General features: G+C 40.3%; 1 protein-coding gene across 2 annotated transcripts in view; it reads right to left on the bottom strand.

Annotated features, from left to right (window-relative positions):
* kif26ba (kinesin family member 26Ba) overlaps nucleotides 1-19,981 on the bottom strand; it is an 86,586-nt gene that overhangs the window by 52,378 nt on the left and 14,227 nt on the right. For both annotated transcript variants that reach the window (XM_069693747.1, XM_069693746.1), the window contains exon 3: nucleotides 8,053-8,781. In XM_069693747.1, the coding sequence (XP_069549848.1) occupies nucleotides 8,053-8,781 (729 nt within the window). The remainder of the gene's footprint in view (nucleotides 1-8,052; nucleotides 8,782-19,981) is intronic.

Genomic DNA, 19,981 nt, shown 5'->3' on the forward strand with positions numbered 1-19,981 from the left:
GTTAATACCAGGTAATAACCAGGTTGAGAGGATCACCAATGTCAGTAAAATACCTCCTTCCATGTTTTCAGGGTCCCAGTTTAACCCTAACCCACAATAGCCCACATCATATTATGTAAATACTGAGCTGAGGAACATCTCTTTCCGGGGAGCAAAGGACCATGAGAGCATATGTATGGCTCATGAATGTTTACTCTATTGAAAATTTCATGGCAATCCCCCCAACAGTTGTTGAAACATTCCAGTCACACCGACTGACCGGCATCTCCATCCTTCACACCACAGGGAGCTAAAAAATGCAGCAACAATATTCACCTTTGTAATATCATGAAATTCTAATGAGCTTGCTGTGCTTCTCTGTATCTGAAGCAGTGGTGTGCCTCATCCCTCCCATTAAACAAGCTATTGTACGAGAGAAAATAGATGGTCACCAGGCCACTGCATTTACATAGATACATCATGTAGCCTTTTGGGCAACGTACTCATTAAAATATATCATATTTTTGTTTGTTGTCATGAGGTCATTCTACTAGTTTGGTTCAGATTTTCCCACGGGACATAGAGCTGAATGACTGTCTGTAAATGTTACTATAAATTAGGTTATACTACACTGAATGAAACCTGAATGATCCCCGTGGAGATATTAGGTGTAAGCAGCAGAGAAAAGAATGTAGATAATAATAGGACAAGCAGAGATGACTGAGGATAATAGGACAGCCAACTGTGGTGAAAATAGCACAACAAATTTATAAAAGCAGCATCTGACCATGTTTCCACAGAATTCCTTGTCTGGAGATAATCTCTGTCAATGAGGGACTTTGATGGATGTGATATCAGATTTCCATAAAAAGACATGGTGAAGAAAATACTCCACATTTATTCTGTTACTCTCACCCTCTTCCCCTGCACCACATCACTTATTCACATCTCTCTTTCCCTGCTCTTAGAAAAAGGTAAAAGCTTGCTCATTTATCTTCATTACAACGAAAAACGCCATTTCTCAAGCATTCCCCTTCCTCATCTGTCTCTCTTACGTTTATTTCATTCTTCCACATGCTACAGGCAACCAATGTAATTTGTGCCTGAAATTTGGGGTTTGTATGAGGAGGGTGAAAATGGAAATTGTGTATCTGTGTGTCCATGTGTGCTTTTATCAGTGGGATAAACACAATCTGTAAAACAATCTAAATGCTTACTCCAGTAGACTAGAGGAAGAGAAAACGAGGCTGCCCTTAAGGAAGGTAAGTGGTTGAAGAAATGCAAAAAGAAATACAAGCATGAGACAAGGACAAGACAGCAAGTCAGTAGAGAGGAGACAGAAAACAACCGTGAAATGTAGAAAACACACAAATGAAATAGAATATTGGCAAGGAGAGGAAGAGATGGAAGGCCTGGAGTAAATTATATACACATATGTGAATCAGACAGAAAGAGAGCGCGGGAGCAAAGGTGACGACAGAAAGGATATCTACTTTATATCAACATTATATGTTGTGTAATCACATCGGAAACAGCCTCAAGGCTATATACCAAAATACATGAAAATGATAAACAGTTAAGAGAATAGAAAAAAAAATAACGAGAGGAAGGAATAAAAAAGACGACCTCATAGAATAGCAACGATAACAGGACAGGCTTTCTGACACTCTCAGAACTCCAAATATAATTCAAATCCCTTATTATAAAGGCTGTTAGCTTCACATGTGCACTCTTATCATGCTTTTATTTTATATGCGGCTAAAGGGCCTTGCTCGAGGGATAAGAATGTGACAAGCACTGACTTTTCTTTCTCCAACCAGATTTATGCTGTCGGTCCAGGAATAAAACTCTCCAGCTTCTTTAACCTTTAGGTCACCACTGCTCCCTAATTAGTCCTAAAGGTTATCTTAGCTAAGTCGTGCAGTTTAATATGACGTGTGCAAGTGGTTTGTGTTATTTCACATCCTGCTTCTCTCAGCCAGATAAACGCACAACAAATAGAGACACACAAACAGGCTCGACTAACAGATTTACGGTGAATTAGGGACGCTAATCTAACTAATATTGAAATCACACACACACAAGGCACATGCACTGTCACACACCATACTGCATAAACCTGTTTTCAATTAGCTGCTTGAAGGACAGAGCAAGGGCAACGAGGCAACGTCAGATTTGTTTTTTCATACCAGAGAGAGTGAGAGACACTGATCCTCTCTTCTCCACCACAACTACAAAACGTTCACAAAAAGTAAACAAGCAGTTGATACGGACTTGATTTTTCTGGATTTCACTGTGCAGTTCTGCCAATTAAAAGTGACACAGTTTAGTGTCACAGAAAGACCAAACTGTGTCTGTGCAGCTTCTTTGAACAAATTAAAGGACCGTATATGTTGTTGAACTCTGCTTTTGGTTTTAAATCTTGGACCTCTGGTTTACCCTCAGCAGCATCTTGATCAGCTGGTAGACCCAACTTTTGAAATGCAGACCAGCATACAGCAATGTAGTTCAATTTCCATAAACACTACACACAATCTTGTGCCATTAACATCTGTAATTGATTATAACATAGAACTCAGATCAACAAGTATTGTACAAATTACACCTTTTTTCTAAAGTGATTCCCAAGTGCCACATCTTCAGAACTGTCCTCAGATACAGATACAGTCAGTAAACAGCCCACACACTTGAACTTTTGTGTAATGCAAAATCTGTGATTGTCAAAGATTTAACATGAAATTATTTAAAGTCCCTTTAAAAATGTCTGTGGCGATTCAAACTAATCAATAATAATGATAACTTTTGCTTGTTCTGTCTGAATCCATGTTTCCATTTGACCCAGACTTCCTGCGGTACCAAGTAGAAAAATCCTGATAAATATAAAATGTGGCGGTTGTCACCTTAGACTGATGATCCAGCAACATTTTAATGTCAGCTCTGCTTGCAGACAGGTGGCTTCCTTTCTCTGTCTCCCTCTGTGTCCTCTTTCTCTCAGCTGTCCACTCTAACTCTTGTTGTGCTACCTCTGACTGATAACTTTTCTATTGATTTGAATCACTGAAATTAATTAAACCAGTAATTAATTTCAAAGTGTTTCTGTAGAATGAGACACACGTTTCTCATAAATCCCACTGATTCCTGCTGCAGGATTTTGGCTTGAACCCGTCTAACTTTCCCTGCTGTCAATCCATGTGCTTGTTTTCTCTTTCAATTTGCTGAGGAGCGTGAACATGTTGGAGGAGATTTCTCATTTGGCCTGCGTTCGTTCATCTGCCATTGTAAGACCCTTTGAAAGCTCCGCTGATGCTACAACATCAAGCCATCGTTCTGTTTTGTGCTGTAAGCAGCAAAGCAGATTTCCAACTAAATAAAATTCTCTGACAAAAAATAAAGGCAAAGAGGTGGCGAGAGATCTAAGTAATGTCCCTCTATACACTGACCTCACTGAATTAACAGTCATAATATATCGATGTTAAAATCAGATGTAGCCATTTATTGTCTCTTTTTCCCTGCTCTTCATCTTCTTTCTCTTACACTCTAATCTCCCTTCATTTCCTCATCTGTACTTTCAATTTCCATTTTTGTATCATCTCTCCATTCAGCACCCCCCCCCTTCTTTGTCTTTATTGGGGTTGAGTCTAAACGAGGGTGATTTATTATCACACTCTGTTTCTCCTTTCCTGCTGAAACGCCATTACTGTCAAAGTCACAGCAGAAACACTCTGTAACATTTTACAATGTCCAACACAGCTTCTAACTCAAACATGGCATACAGATTAAAATCACATAAAGAAACACTTTCACCTGTAAACACACTATTTGTACACAATAACTGCATACACACATGCACACGCACACAATTATTGAAACATGAGTAAATGCATGCACACATGCAAACAACACCCTCATATACGCGCTGCCATCAAAACGTTTACAGCACAGTGATGGAGCACAGGGCAAGTAATAACTTTAGTAAGTATTCCAAGTTATTTTGCTCGATCAACATCAGCACTTGTGTTATACGTTTTGTAACCACTCATATATGTGCATTTGAGATTTCACCATTGACTTGAGCGTACACCTCAAATTTTTTATGTAACTTGCAAAATCAGCAACAGAGACTCTTGAAATTTTCCAGAGAGCCAACAGCACTGAAGCAATGAACTTGGCGAAGTGTTTTGAGTGACATTCGCATTTTAGGAGGTGCAGAACATCACTGTCCGATGGGACCGAAAAGGCACGTCAGATCAGGAGCACAACCAAGGTCATACTGGTTTCTTTGATATTTAGTTTTGCACCCTGAATTTGTTCCCCAGGTTCAGACTTTTTTACATCGAGTTCAACTGTGTTGATGTAAGGAATCTGAGGAAAAGCATTCGTTGCAAACGACCTGAACTGGCAACTGGGTTCTCCATCATGACAACATGTTTGCTTACTGTGTGTTGAAAACCCCCAAGTTTCTCACTCTCAACAACACAATCATCACTCCCCACCCATTCTACCCACTAGATTTGGCTCCCTTCAACTGGGAATGAAGCTGCAGCAGAAAGGTCACCATATTGACACTGTGGAGCAGATCCAGCGTGAATCGCAGATGGTGCTTTACAGGACTTAAAGAACAGGACTTTGAGAGACTGTTCCAAGTGTGGAAGAAGCGCTGGGAGTGGTGTATTGCTGTGCAAGGGGACTAGTTTAAAGGGGATGGCCGCCAGATTAAAAAAAAAAAAAAAAAATGTGTTATCCAACTTTTTGACCGCACCTCGTACTAGTGCACAAAACAGGCACACAACAGGGCACACTCACACACAAATATACCCCAAAATGCATCTAAATGCAAATAACAAGGCTGGCATAGTCCACTGAAACTAAATTGTAGGACATTTTTTCTGCTTTCATACATGCTGGCTAAGTCACCCAAACAATATAATTTTATCAAAGGAAAAATAAAGACATCTTGTTTTAAGGGAAGCATGGTCAAAAATAAAAGCGATATCAAGACATTTTATACATGCTTAAATACGATACAAAATCATATGGAAGAAGATATGAACAACATGAAATTTAACAAAATCATACTTAATTATCTGATAAACCTAAATTTGGCAGAAGAAAAATGCTCCTCCAAATTGGAACCTTTTCACTGTAATTTACAGAAAGACAGGCCAAAATATTAAAAGGCCCTTGGGGCTAATTTATTTCTGACCAGTAGGACAAGATAATGAAACAATTCCCGAGACTATTCAAAGCAATTTACAACTACAACTCGATGTCTTTTTATCTGATTCAAGTCATGGGCTGAATAAAAACCTAAAGACAGATGGGGTAACAGCAAGACAGAGGAGTGGGTGAATATGAAGCAGATAAAGTGTGAGAACGACAGGAGAAATAATAGGGGAGAAGGAAAGAAAGATGCATAAGAAATAAGCGTGTGTGAACAGAAAGTGAATGAGAGTGAAAGAGTGAAGGGGTACTGGGGGTGTGTGACATAGAGTCCCTGGAGTCCTAATTATCACTGTATGAATTATTACATCTGTAGAACACATTCCTACACACGTTAACACACACACACACACACACACACACACACCTCTGGATCTCCCCTGGAGTCTCAGCTCTCGTGCCTCCCTCCATACACCTCTAGACCACTCTCCACCTCAGGCGATTTATCCCTCCTACCATCCTCCTCTCTTGTCTGCTCCCTCTCTTCCCGTCTCCTCCTGAAACACTTCCTTTTATCTCCAGTTTCCATTTCAGTCACTTTTGTGGTTTGCTTGCTGTTAACTTGATGCTTGATGTCAAGATTCAATCCAACTGAATAAAATGTTCTGCTTCCCTTTCAGAGAGAGATGGTTATTCAAATGTTGTGTCCTCATTGGGAGCTGTTTAGGTGCGAAACAAACCTCATCATGTGTTGTTTAGATTTTGCAAGTTAATCAGAAACTAGTATTTTCACACGAGGAGAAATGCATTTAGTGTAAAGAACTACAGCAGCATTTGTCTTAGCGAGTCCGGAATACTTCTTTTACTTTGTCTTACTGATTCATGCTCTGCATTTTGGAACTACAATCCTTTGAGAGATATAATCAGAAATACTGAATTGTTGCATTGGAGTCAGTTGGTTAGATGTGGGCTACCATTTGAGCCACCTTTTTTTTGGCGCATTGTTAAAATTTTGGCAAACAAAGACTTTGATTAATGAGCTACAGTATTAGTAGTCTGTGTCCTCATTAGGCTACATACAGCTATCATTGGATAGCTACAGAAGAAAACATGTTGATTATCCAGCAAGTTCTCAAGGTCTAAGCTGCATGTTTTTATGTGTCTGCGATGATGACAGCCGTGGCATTTGTTTTCCAGTTGACCATCTATTTGTCGTATTCTCGTGAACTTAATATCTCAGGAACACGATGACGGAATGTCTTTAAATTTGGCACAAATGTTCACTTTGTCTGAAGGATGAACTGAATAGATTTTGGTCATTCGGGGTCAAAGGTCAAAGTCACTGAGAACTCATGCCCTTATTTAAATTATTGTGAACTCCATACCTCCAAAATGCAATGATTAAATGTGGTACAAACGTTTAATTGGACTCAAGGATGTACTGACTACAGTTTGGTGGTCAAAGATCTGTCACCTCATGTCCGACCCATTCTTATGATTGTGTAGCCATAACTACAGAAAGGGAGATTGTGACCACATTTCCCATTTGATCGGATACTGAATTGGTGACACTAATCTTGGGTGTCCACCTTGAAACTGTGGTGATTGTATACAGTAGATCATCTGTGCTATCGGGTTTGCATGTGTAAAGCATCTGTGTTTTAGATTTTGTAGCCTCCTAACAGAAACATCCACATTTGAAGCATTGTCTACTGTCATGACTACAACTTTATCAGAATCAGCTTTATTGGCCAAGCATGCAAACACATGAGTATTCTTTGAAAGTCTCCACTGCGTATATAATATGAGTCAGGACGAACATGGACGTCACCTGCAACTTGACTGGTTGACGAAGGCATGCAACCAGTGGGCAGTAATTCTAGTTTATATTATTTCCAAGGATAAATACGTTTATTTGCCTTGGACACTGGAGAAAATAGCTGTATAAGTTACACTGAATCTGAATATGTTTATATTTGTAACAGGTTTGCATGTTCAGATCTGACTGACTTCACTGTGCCTCTGAGAACGAATTTGAATTTTGACACAAATTGTAGCAATTGAGTATAAAGAGTTTTAAAGTACCTTAATTACCTTTCAGTGTCTTTGCCTCACATCTCTCTCTGTGTGCTTTTTCTTAAACTTTCCTGCATCCCCTCCGGAGGCCCGCCTCACGGTGTAAAATCCTCTGTTTTCGAAGATAGTAGCTAGCTAGATAGTAACTCATAGTTACCAATTCCACAGTAAACATTAGTCCATCAGATTTATCTTTTTTGTGGGATTTCCTGAAACTTCATAGTATCTGTCTAACATCTTTAACTATTTTTGTTTTGAAATCATGATTTGACAATCATCTTTATCATCAGTCACAAAGGACTGGCATTTTGTTGAAATTGAAGAAGATATGTATAAAAAGACAAATACCAAAGAAGTGAATTAAATAGAAACATACAGATGATTAGAGAATCTTTTATGTTTTGTTGAAGATAATATTTCAGATGTCTTCATTGTTAGAGCTTGACAATTAACAAGGTCACATTGCAGTAGGTCAGCAAACCTAAAAAAAAAAATCTAAATGTTTCCCCTTCTGTCCTATCTGTCAGACTCATATCAAGGAGTGTATTCATCTGCATGTTGTTGGTAGCCGGAATTTGGTTGTATCATCATGTAAGACCAGAATTATTTTCCATGTCTGTTTACATCCATGGTAATAGTTATAGCATCCTTTGTGGGGAAAATAGCTCTGCGTGATTGCAACACGCACACACACACACACACACACACACACACACACACACACACACACACACACACACACACACACACACACACACACACACACACACACACACACACACACACACACACACACACACACACACACACACACACACACATCTACAGGTAGCTTACCTGATACGGATAGAGCGTAACTCCTCCATTAGTTCGGTTCAGGTGCTGATGTGCCTGCAGAGCTGCTGTACTCAGTACTGCTCCACTCTCGTTACTACTGCTGTTACCACCGTTATTGCCGGGGCTGTTTACTCCAGTCACTGGTTGCTGTTGAGCAACAGCTGCTTTTCCTGAACTGGGGGACCCGTTCTTTCTGTCCACCCCACCTCCAAGGCCCAGGGAGCTGGGCTTAGACCCCAGTCTGTGCCCTGCACCTTGAGGTTGAGGGTTTGTGGGAGCACAGCTGGATGTTTGCCCCATCGAAGGACTCCCATTGCTGGGGTTGGATGGTCCATGGCTTGGGCTGGGTGTTGGAGTCTGGCTGGGACTTGGAGAAGGGGACTGGGAGGATGGGTGAGGGATGTGTGAAACACCAGCAGCTGAAGAGGAGGATGAGGAAGGTAGAAAAGGAGGAGGCCATTCTCGTGACACAGGACCTCCTGGTGCCCCAGACGCTCCCATTGGACCTGGAGGTACATGAGATCCATATCGTCCAATCAGGGCCGTAGGGGAAGAGGTGGGAGACAAATCCCACTGGTCGAGAGTCAGGACCATGTGCACTGCTTCCTGTTTAAGTTGAGTGAGATGAGTGGCACAGACATCACAGCGACTATCACGCTCGTTCCACGCCCGCCGTGAACTGTTTGGCACCTGAAGCTTATCATGGAGGAGGAGTGAGAAAGAGGGATCCTGGAAGGAGACAGAGAAACAAAAAACTGTCATTTCAACTGGATACTGGCGGAATGAAAGGATAATGAAGCAGTGTGATGTACTGAAGGATGTGACAAAACGAGGAGAGGAGAGGAGAGGAGAGGAGAGGAGAGGAGAGGAGAGGAGAGGAGAGGAGAGGAAAAAATGATAGTCATGTTGGACAAGTCCTGCCTATGAATATTTATAGAAAAACCAATAAACACAGCTATTTAGCCTGGGGGAAGGTGTGTAGCGAGAGAGACACACATCCAGTGCAAAAAACAAGTATGTACACAAAAATACACACACACACACACACACACACACACACACACACACACACACACACACACACACACACACACACACACACACACTTTATCTTGAGGGTCTAAAAGTGCGACAGAAGCTGGCAGCAAGGAGAGTTGTCTAATACAGATATGAGGTCAACTGACCTTCTACGTACCTTTCTCATTTCCTTATCATCTTCTTCCCTCTTTTTAGTTCTAGTTTTTTTAATACAACATAATGCAGATTAATTTTTTTTTTTTTAATTATTGAATTACACGTGAAGTTCAATGTTTCAATGCATTGATGTCACTGATCATTAAAGGCACTGAAGAAGTTTTTAGATAAACCTTTTTTGGTAAGAATGCCTTAAAAAATGAATCATACACAGTTGCATTTATACTGTTCATACTAAAATAACAATAATAACATCAAGATCAATTTTTCTCCGTTACTTGTTATTGTTTGCCTGGATGACATTTGTGTGCATGCGTGTGTGTGTGAGCAATTACAGTTTGCTTCCTTGTGTGAACAGATCCTTGTATTTGTCCAATTTGTTTGTGCATCTATCGGTGACATTTGGGCATGTACAGGTGTGTGTTGTGTACGCATGTATGCATTTTTTTCCAGACTAATTGGAACCACTTTCACAGAACAAAGCCACTCTAAATCTCCTGCCATGACTCTCTGGTTTAAATATCAAAGTTAACAAGGAGAAGACACGAGCACACCCAGATACAGATCTGTGTCTAAACCTCATTTGACCCAAGTAAAAAAAATGTTTTCTCAATTTTCTACAAAGCATTTTATTTGGTCATTAAATAGAAAAAGGTTTTCCTTTGAAAATTTTGCTTTTTTTGGCCTTTGAAACTAATGGTGGGATTAAAATGACTGACTGAGACGTTGTGAGTTTATCGTCAGCTTAAGTGTAGGTGTGGTGTCTGTGAGTCTGCTTAGGAGCTCTATAATTCAGCAAAACAGATGTGGGAGGTGGTTCCACCTCACTCGATAACAGTAACTACCTTCCTGCTTTCAACCAGCCCGCCTCTGTAGAAACACTGTGTAAGCTCTCGCCCATTTCTGCACAAGTGATACTTACAGACTGAATGCATGGTTAAATGTAAAAATTCTCTCATGCTCTTTTGACTTGGGTTAGCCAATGAAAACAGAAAAGAAATGAAAGCCTCACTTTTCTGTTATTTCATGCTCGTCTTTAGACAGTATTCCCCGCTCCCTGACATTTTCTCTAAAACTACCGTCTCTTGAGTGATGCTATTAACACTACAGCATTTCAGACCCATTTCTATTCAACAACTTCTCCTGATAGAAAGTCTATATTTGCAGCTATTTAAATAACCCAAGACATTTTTTTTTGGTAATGTATGAGCAGACATGTCAGTCTCAACAGTTATTTTACACGCTGGGACTTTTATTTGAACATCTCAGTACATCATGCCCTGAAAGAAGCCGTACATGTACAGTATTAATCAAAGTGATGGGCAGGCACTCTTCGTTTACTGAAGTTTAATCAATATGTGAGTAATGGAGATGCAGCATTTGTATGTGCATGTGTGTCCTATCCATACGGATGTGATGGCTATGTCTTTGCAGATTTAGACAGTTGGAAATAAGATAGAGCGACAGATGACTGACAGACGATAGAAAAACCCAGAAAGAATCGCATCTGATTTATCAACAGGCAGCTCTCCTGCAGACACCCTTTAAATCTGTCCAACTACCTATACACACTTGTGTGTATTGATAACAGGTTGTCTATCATATTCCTGACTGCTTCAACTTTAACTGTAAAAAAAAAAAAAAAAAAAAAAAAAAAAGGTTTCCCTAGCTGTAGTTTGCTTGGATGTCTGTGTGTGATCAGCTTCTTCGGTGACCGTATGCTAATGATGGAATAGGAGCAAAAGAGAGAAAGTCTATGTCACAAACTCTCTGCACATGCACACAAATAACAAGACTGTTACTTTTCCTCAATCAATACACCATCTGTGTGTGTGTGTGTGTGTGTGTGTGTGTGTGTGTGTGTGTGTGTGTGTGTGTGTGTGTGTGTGTGTGTGTGTGTGTGTGTGTGTGTGTGTGTGTGTGTGTGTGTGTGTGTGTGTGTGTGTGTGTGCACACAAAGCATCATTTCATCTAATAGTAAAATGCACCCTCTCAGTGTGAGAGCTGCCTGCCTGGCTGTGTCAACAAACCACAAGACCACAAGATATACACACACATACACGGCAGGAGCTCAAAGCTTGGCGAGCATCTGAGCTGTGTGTGTGTATTCATGGATAAAGAGTACCTTGTTACTTGTGCAAACTAAGTAGTATAATAAACAGAACATGGTTTTAATCATATACATGTGCAGTAGTACAAATGTATAAACATACCTATTCCGACTTGACATGAGACACCACTCACACACAGGCTACATAAGATAAGCAACTGCTCTCTCGCTTTCTGTCTCTCTCTCTTTCTCTCTCTTCTCTCTCTCTCTCCTACACACACGCACAAACACACGCACACAAGCAAAAACCATATTTCGAAGTCAGAATGGTCGACTGAACAAAATAAAGCTGAGATGACACCATATGTTAAATGCAGTTGACAATCTTTGTTTGAATGTATATTCAATAGTTCTCCCATAATACAATAGCTGAATAATAAGGGATAATAATGACAAACCAGTTTCATCTGCTCTTAATATGATGTGTTCTGGTTACACATCACATTCTGCTGAACATTTCTCTCTCTAGAAAAAGTCTGCTTCACTTCATTTCTGAGACTGACACAGCAAGTATTTATCATAAATGGTTGAAAATTGTTCCCCATATCATTGTAGATGTACCAGAAATATATAATTTCATGTCAACTATATTTGGCCACTCACCTGAGGGAATGGAAAAGAAAATGCACCATCAAAACTAAAATGATCTCCTCACGGTTCTCTGCCTCCAGCAACCAGCCAAGTTACAGTTTGCATCCATGAATGTCCAGACTCATATGATATATGTGGTAAAGACTTAAAAGGAATCCTCATTATGCTTTCACATATCTGGTCAATAAAGCTGAAGGACAGTAGACAATGCCTCAGATGTTTCTGCAAAGAAATTCCAAAACATGGGGGCTTCACACACATCGTCAATCTGATAGCACAGAAGATCTAAACAATCAGCAAAGTATCAAGGAAATATGTTCCCAATAACCTCCTTTGTTCCTGACTTATGACACTGAGTAATGGTTGAAAATTTGTTTTTGCATGTCACAGTGAATTTGACCTTTGATCTTCTGGATTTAAAATGTCATCACCTCATCATTTTGTCTTGTTAGACATTTGTAGGAAATTTTGTCACAATTAGCATGAAGTCATAGCCACAAATGTATTTTGTGAGGTCAGAGTTACCTTGACCTTTGACCACCAAAATCTAATCATGTCATGCTTCAGTTAAAGTGAACATTTATGCCAAATGTGAACAAATTCCCTTAAGGCGTGAGAAGGACGTGAGATCACGGTAAACTTGACCTTTGACCTTTGACCACACAAACTAAATCATTTCAAAGTGGAGTTCAAGTAACTGTACCAAATTTGAGGAAAGTAACTCAAGGCGTTCCTGAGATTTTGTGTTTACAAGAATGGGAGGATGTGAGGTCACTATGACTTTAACCCTTGACCTTTGAGCCCAAAAAAGTCCATTCTTGGGACCAAGGAAAGGTTTGTGCCAAATTTGAAGAAATTCCATCATGCCGTTCTTGAGTCAGCTAATGCTGGAGGCATAAAACGGTAGAAGCAGTGTGTTGAGTCATATTTAAGTGAAAATTGTACTATCTGAAACATACAGAGTAGAGATGGATGCTGGAGAGGTGGATGATATTGCAGAGGTGGTTTTATGTTTTTCTTTATTGTGCAAAATTCAGTGAAAAGGCATACATAAGCTGAGTTTCTAATGTTGTTGCAACTTCAACCAGTGTCAATCCTAAATCCTCATTTATTCGTTCTTGTCATTAATTACAGTTTTGCTTTCTTGCTACAAACACTGCATCCAGTTTGCAGTCACTGCAAGTGAGCAGAGTCTCATTTTAGTGAATGTTCATGCCAGTTATTATAAAATGTATTTGAGACGGATAAAATATTTCACTGTCAAAACATTGTGACACAGTCTTCCCATCCACTCCAAATAATAGCCCTGCTTTTTCTGTTTGGATACAATTGGAAAGGTCTGATCGTTGCCAAAAATCAGTGAAAAGGGAACATTTAATCTCTCTTGGCTTCTTCTGACCCCTCTGTATCGCCGTTACGCACACTCAAACACACACACACACACACACACACACACACACACACACACACACACACACACACACACACACACACACACACACACACACACACACAGCAGACAGGCGACTGAAGCAGCAATAAAGCGGACACGCTGTATGGTCCTTGAGATGAGGGTCTTGTTCCAAATTAGCTGAGATTTAGGGAGCAGCCAAGCTGCCTGACTGAAAACAGGAGAAAAGGAGAGCTGTGGTTTCGGAAAGGGGGGTGGGGCTAGGAAATAGAGACCGTTTTTTTTTTGCAAATACTGGGCATGAAGACGGCTTGAATTCACACAAACATACTTTCTGTCTTTCTGTGCTCCCATTTCTATGTTTGTCTTCCCACAAATACTTCATTTTTGTTATTTCCAGCTCATCTTTCAGTAGAACGGCATAACTTTGAGTTTGTTTACGTTTTGTTGATCAAACACACACACACACACACACACACACACACACACACACACACTTTCTCGTTAGCTACGTATTATGTTGTCAGAGACCCTACCGGTCATTCCAGGCAAAACAATGTTAAGGTGACAACCGAATTCGAAGCAAAATAATTTTCCGAGTATTGGGACGATCAGTATCAGATCAACCAAGATTTTTGGTGTTGTTACACCATTTATAAAGGCTCTAATTAGATAATAAATGTAATTGTGAACTGTATGATTTGCTGCTCATCAGTATTCTCTGAGTGACTCAATCAGTCTCAGCTCCACCAAATCTATGTGTGTGTGTGTTTGTGTGTATTTGTGTGTGCATGTGATTCATTTCCTTCTACAAGGGGAGACAAACACAGCCTCAGCTCTTCATTGCAAGGATGGAGTGACAGACAGAGAGAAAGCAGAGATGGCGACAGCGTCTAAGCTAACTGAACAGTGACCTCAGTGACTCTTGGTGGCTGACAATCAGTGTGTATAGCAGTGACTCTCTGTATGTGTGTGTGTGTGTGTGTGTGTGTGTGTGTGTGTGTGTGTGTGTGTGTGTGTGTGTGTGTGTGTGTGTGTGTGTGTGTGTGTGTGTGTGTGTGTGTGTGTGTGTGTGTGTGTGTGTGTGTGTGTGTGTGTGTGTGTGTGTGTGTGTGTGTGTGTGTGCAGACTGGACACAGAAGGATGCTATTAGTGTGATTTGATGAAAGAAGACAGCTCATCGCTGTTTGTCTCTCACTGTCTTTGTGTGTGTGCACGCATGTATGTGAGTGCAGAGGAAGTAAAGGACTCAGGAAAATGGGCTGTCAAACATAACAAGACACACTCTCACATAGACCCAAAACACATATAAAAGGAAAAACACACCCTGTCCACCACTGACCCACCTCCATTATCATGTTGCCATTTTTAAAACTTTGTCTTTCCTTGTTTTCACTTCTACTATATTTCGCAGCAGTTCATGTCATCACATGATCAGAGAGAAGGGAAAGGATTTGACAGAAAACTGTGTTTTCTTTATTGTTTTTAGCCAGTGTCATTAGCAAGAGTATATGTAGGTATGTGTAATCAGTTCCAGAGGAGTGACATACTCATTTACCTCCTCTCATCTCCTTCCTCATTCATTTCTACCCTGTTTGCTCTTGTACATACCCTAGAATATATATACACACACACAGGCATTTCTCAGCAGGTGTGGGATCAGTGAATTCATGCAAAAGAGATGCAGACGGTCTCTTGCACCTGCTCTGATGACACACAAATACACACACACACACACACAAACAGTGTAAACTGGAGCAAAGAAGAGATGAAGATAATACTATAAATTATAATTATGTTGGAGGCCCATGATCACGCGCATTGGTGCCATGATGGACAATGATTGTGTGTGTGTGTGTGTGTGTGTGTGTGTGTGTGTGTGTGTGTGTGTGTGTGTGTGTGTGTGTGTGTGTGTGTGTGTGTGTGTGTGTGTGTGTGTGTGTGTGTGTGTGTGTGTGTGTGTGTGTGTGTGTGTGTGTGTGAGTGTGAGTGTGAGTGTGAATGATTGAGTCTGGTGTCAGTGCAGGAGCAAGGTCAATAACACAGGTTATAAATGACATCACACACATCAAACACATGGATGAGCGCACGTTCAGTATATACTGTAGGACAAGTGTTACACTGACTGATGTCAAGCACAGGTGTTTCTGACAATCTCTCCAAGACAGAATGTTGAGGTCTGCTTGCTTGATATGCACACACACACACACACACACACACACACACACACACACACACACACACACACACACACACACACACACACACACACACACACACACACACACACACACACACGCAATCCCAGGTGTGTACTGACCAACTATACACAACTGAAGACTCAAACTTCAAACTCCACCATGAGCTCCACACGTGTTCATTTTTATTAAAAAATTACCTAATGTGTGAAGAGGACAAAAAAAGAAAACTCGACCACAGTTGAAAATCATGAAATACAATGTGATGTCCTGAATTTTTTTTTTTTACTTTACTATACTGGTTTGAGATAAGTAACAAATAGTAAATTGTATTAGCCAATAGCAAAAATAATGATAATTTGAATAATAACATACTATGTGATGCATCAGATTTTTATGTGACCCTAAAATATTAATCACATTTTTTTAAACTCAACGATAAAGATTTGAGCATTCTGCAATGTAAGGAGAGGGAAGCCAGGGTGAAAGAAAGGAGGGACAAAGAGATAATTATGCTTTAATGCTGAATGGCAACCAGAATCGATCATAAAACCACAAGAATGAGGCAGTATAGCTATTAATAAATATCCTACCTATTTATACCCCTAATAAGTAAACACATTTAATTCAGTGTGTTTAAAAGCTAGCGAAGAGGGAAATTATTGTTTCTGTTGTATCAGAAATAACCCAAAGCAGAAAATATTCTTCAACAGCATTTTAGTGAGAGTCTAGGCATTGAGGAAACCAACCTCTGCCTCTCCTGAATTTTCTCTCTTTGTTTCTCCTCAGTGACAAATAACTTGAGGAGCCCAGTACCCCCCCCCCCACCCGTTCATTACCTGCTCCCTCCCCCTCTCCTCTCCTTCGCTCTCTGAAGTATGCCTCCTTTAATCACCTTTTTAATTGGTCATTCGCTCATATGATCCAATAACGGGTGTGGGAGTTAGATTGCTTAGGACACAACTGTAACCCATTATGCACACACACATACACACATGTTTGCATACATGCATAAAGTCACTATTGCATACATTTAGGTGAACAGACACACACTTATTTCTGCACACATGTGCATCCACTTGATGTTGACATGCTATATTAATTACAAAGAAAAACACATTACAGGGTTTGGTTGCCATAGCAATGCAGAAATTAATTAGCATAGACAACTAACTAGCTAGAGGGGGTGTAAATGACTTGCTGCATTCTGTCTTGCTGGAGACTTTCAATATGTTTATGCGTACATATTTATATGAGAATGTTTGTGCAGCATGTGTATGGATTGTATAACGCTGGTTGTGTTTGCGAGGCTTCATATCGCTATAATACAGGTGTCAGATGTGATAACATACAGGACATGGTTTGGTGCCCACATGCACACACACACACACACACATAAGGGCTTGAAGTGATCTGAACATGAATATCTTTCTCTTGGGGCTAGCTTACACTGAAAACGGATATTCTCTCAATCAATGCTCAAATAATTTTTTTATTAACAGTCAAATTGGCACAGCAGTTTATTATTCAATATGTTCGTTTGGAAGAGGTGCCATGAAGCACAGTTGGAAATAATCAATCAAACAAAAAAATACCCAAAACACATGACATGAAACACAAACTGATGACGCAACATGAAATGTATTTTGAAGTGTTTATGTCTGAACACATGTAACCATGTGCGTCCATGCCATCACCATCACTTGTCCTTGAATTGGGAGGACTTACCAACCGCAGTCCTTAGCCTGAGTTTCAGAGAGGGCACGGCAGCAGGGTGGGTTCTCTCAAAGAGGACAAGACAGTGGCTTTGCATGCTTTGATGTGTTGGTCTTCATAGATGTTGGTCTCCTTTGAAATCTCGCTTCTTTGAAAGTTTGTGTGCAAACAAGTCTCATGAAGTAAACCATGTTGATGACGTACTTTAGCCTGCATCTCGCCAGAGGCTACATTCATGTAGCCGCTGTTTGTGATTGACAACCTTAATAATTGGCTTTCTGAATGTTGATTTGAATTAGCGAAGGGTAAGTGCTCATCAGGTATTCTGCTCCACAAAGTTGTGTTTTCCTTACTGTATACAAGAGTAACACTGCTTAGCCTGCCTGTATGTGTGAAGTGGGATGTGAAACCCAATCAAAGAGGGTATGAAATACTGGAAACAGATGCTACACACAGATCAGATTAGGCACACAATCTCAATATTTAATTGATCAATATTAAATATAATCTATATATTAAAATGTATGTGTTGTCCTAGCTGTCTGTGCATGTGTACATATACCCTTTGAGTGGTAAATGCTGCCTTTCCATTAATAGCCTGTGCTACGAATCTTGTCCCAGCTTGTGGAGAGTTAAGTCCACAGAGGAGCCCCCTGCTATAGTGTAAATGAGCTAGCTGACTGTAAGAAATCCTGGCTTTTATTAGCAGGCCATCAACATCACTGCCCAGTGCTATAAATGAAATAGTTGTTTAAATTGCTGCCTGTTTTTTATGTGAAAGTTTTTTGCTGGTGCCTGTTTTTAATTTATCTGGCTATCCATGGTGGTGCCTGACTGTAAATGAACTGCATATAAACTCTGCCGCCTGTTTTTAAATTACTCCACCATCTGCAAGAGTTGCACTGTAAATGAGGCATTTGCTACCAGAGCTGTATGAGAAAATAATGTACTTCAATGTGTTAGCTGGCGTCCAATTAGCTAGCTGTCTGCACCTGAATATAGATGAGGAACTTGGCTTCATTGTAGGGTAATTTAAGTGAGAATTTAGTCGATGTAAATGCCTGTTTTCTCTTGGGATATCTGGAGGCGGTCCAGGTGTCTCCAGGGGTTGTTCTATAACACCCTAGTCTGCTCACAGTTAGAAAAATAGAGCTCATCCTTAATGTGTGACTGAACAAATCATGTTTTGACAGTTACTTTGGATGGTTGGTAATCTAATACGAGGCCAAACAGGATATGGAAGTTGAAATAGTCACCTTCATGCGCCGCTGTAAATAGACCATTTATATCAAGAGTAAAATGTCAGGTCCTCATTATTGCCAGTGAGAGATGATTGGTTTCACACCAAGTGTTATTATGATGCTACATATCTGAATCACGTGGATCTATACCTCAGGCAGTGTTAGCAGCACACTGAACGAGCAAAGTTACTTTCACTAGCTACAGAGGGACTGTATCACTATACTTAAACTCACTCTTGCCAGTACAACAGTCACTGAATAACACAGAATATTTAAATCCAGGAAGTACAGATAGTACGCTTCAGGAACCACACAGAAAACCTGCCCATATTTCTTTTCTCTGTTCTGTCTCCATCTTCTCATGGGGTAACACCTCTTTTTGACCCGGTGTAAAAATGTCTCTGACTGTACACAAAGTAAAGCATGATTCTTTCTCACAACCTCCACCTACTTCTTATCTATCTGTCCCCAAGCTCTCCATCCTATCCTTCCTCTTTTATATACCTCACCTTCTCTCTCAGTCTCCCTCTCTTTTCTCTGCCCTCTCTTCTGACTCTCTCACTGACAGTGATAAATTGCCTGTTGTGTTGGGTAATCCATCTTGCCGTATCCCACACCTGAATACACAGTCTCCGACGCCCTCTCACTGCTCCCATGCTCCCCTCTTTTCCTTCTCTTTTTCCCCTCCATCCGTTCTCTCCTCCAGTATCCTTCCATCCCAAGGTTAGTGGGGCTCACTGCAGAGGAGCTGCAGGTAAAGATCTGCCTGACAACTCCCACTTATACATGTGTGCACACACACTAGGAAACAGGGGAACAGAGCGTGCATAGAACCAGTATGTGTACCTTCAAATAACATATACAAACTCAGTGTACCAGTGCATGTTCGGGTTTTTCCTCAGAACTCAAACCAAGGCAAAATAATAAAAAAAATACAGTATGTCAGGTTGTCAGTCATGAGCGATCACTGCAACTATAGCACTTTTTTTTTTTTAAATGGGGAGCTGAATTTGTACATGTGCTATATTCGGATGTCTGAGTCTGCATCTCCATCTATACGTTTTGTTACCAAGAGCTCCAGGCAATGACTATTTTTATTGAGTTGCAGTTGAACATTTTTTGGTAATTTGGGTGTCCTGATCACCTGGTGTTTTAGACATATTTAGACAATGAGATGCAACTTTCTCGGTTTTATTACATTCACCCCACATTTTTTCCCCATATTTCCTGTCTTCATTTTCAATAAAAGCAATCTACTATAAAGCAAAATTAGCGGATAGATAATCTAATACATGATAATGAGTCTACAGCCATGGTAGCACCTCTGTGAATCGTTATTTGGCACTGCGGTGCTTTGAGCTAAATGCTAATATCAGCCTGATTCCATGCTCAATTATTGTGCTCAGTGTCAGCTAACGAGTCCAAACATTTGTATAACTTTCCAAAACTGATGTTTTCACTCTGACAC

This window comes from Brachyistius frenatus, unplaced genomic scaffold, assembly GCF_029030835.1.
Source record: "Brachyistius frenatus isolate BFR_SWC_R1_liver_20210118 unplaced genomic scaffold, ASM2903083v1 Contig_15, whole genome shotgun sequence".
Classification (NCBI taxonomy): Eukaryota; Metazoa; Chordata; class Actinopteri; family Embiotocidae; genus Brachyistius; species Brachyistius frenatus.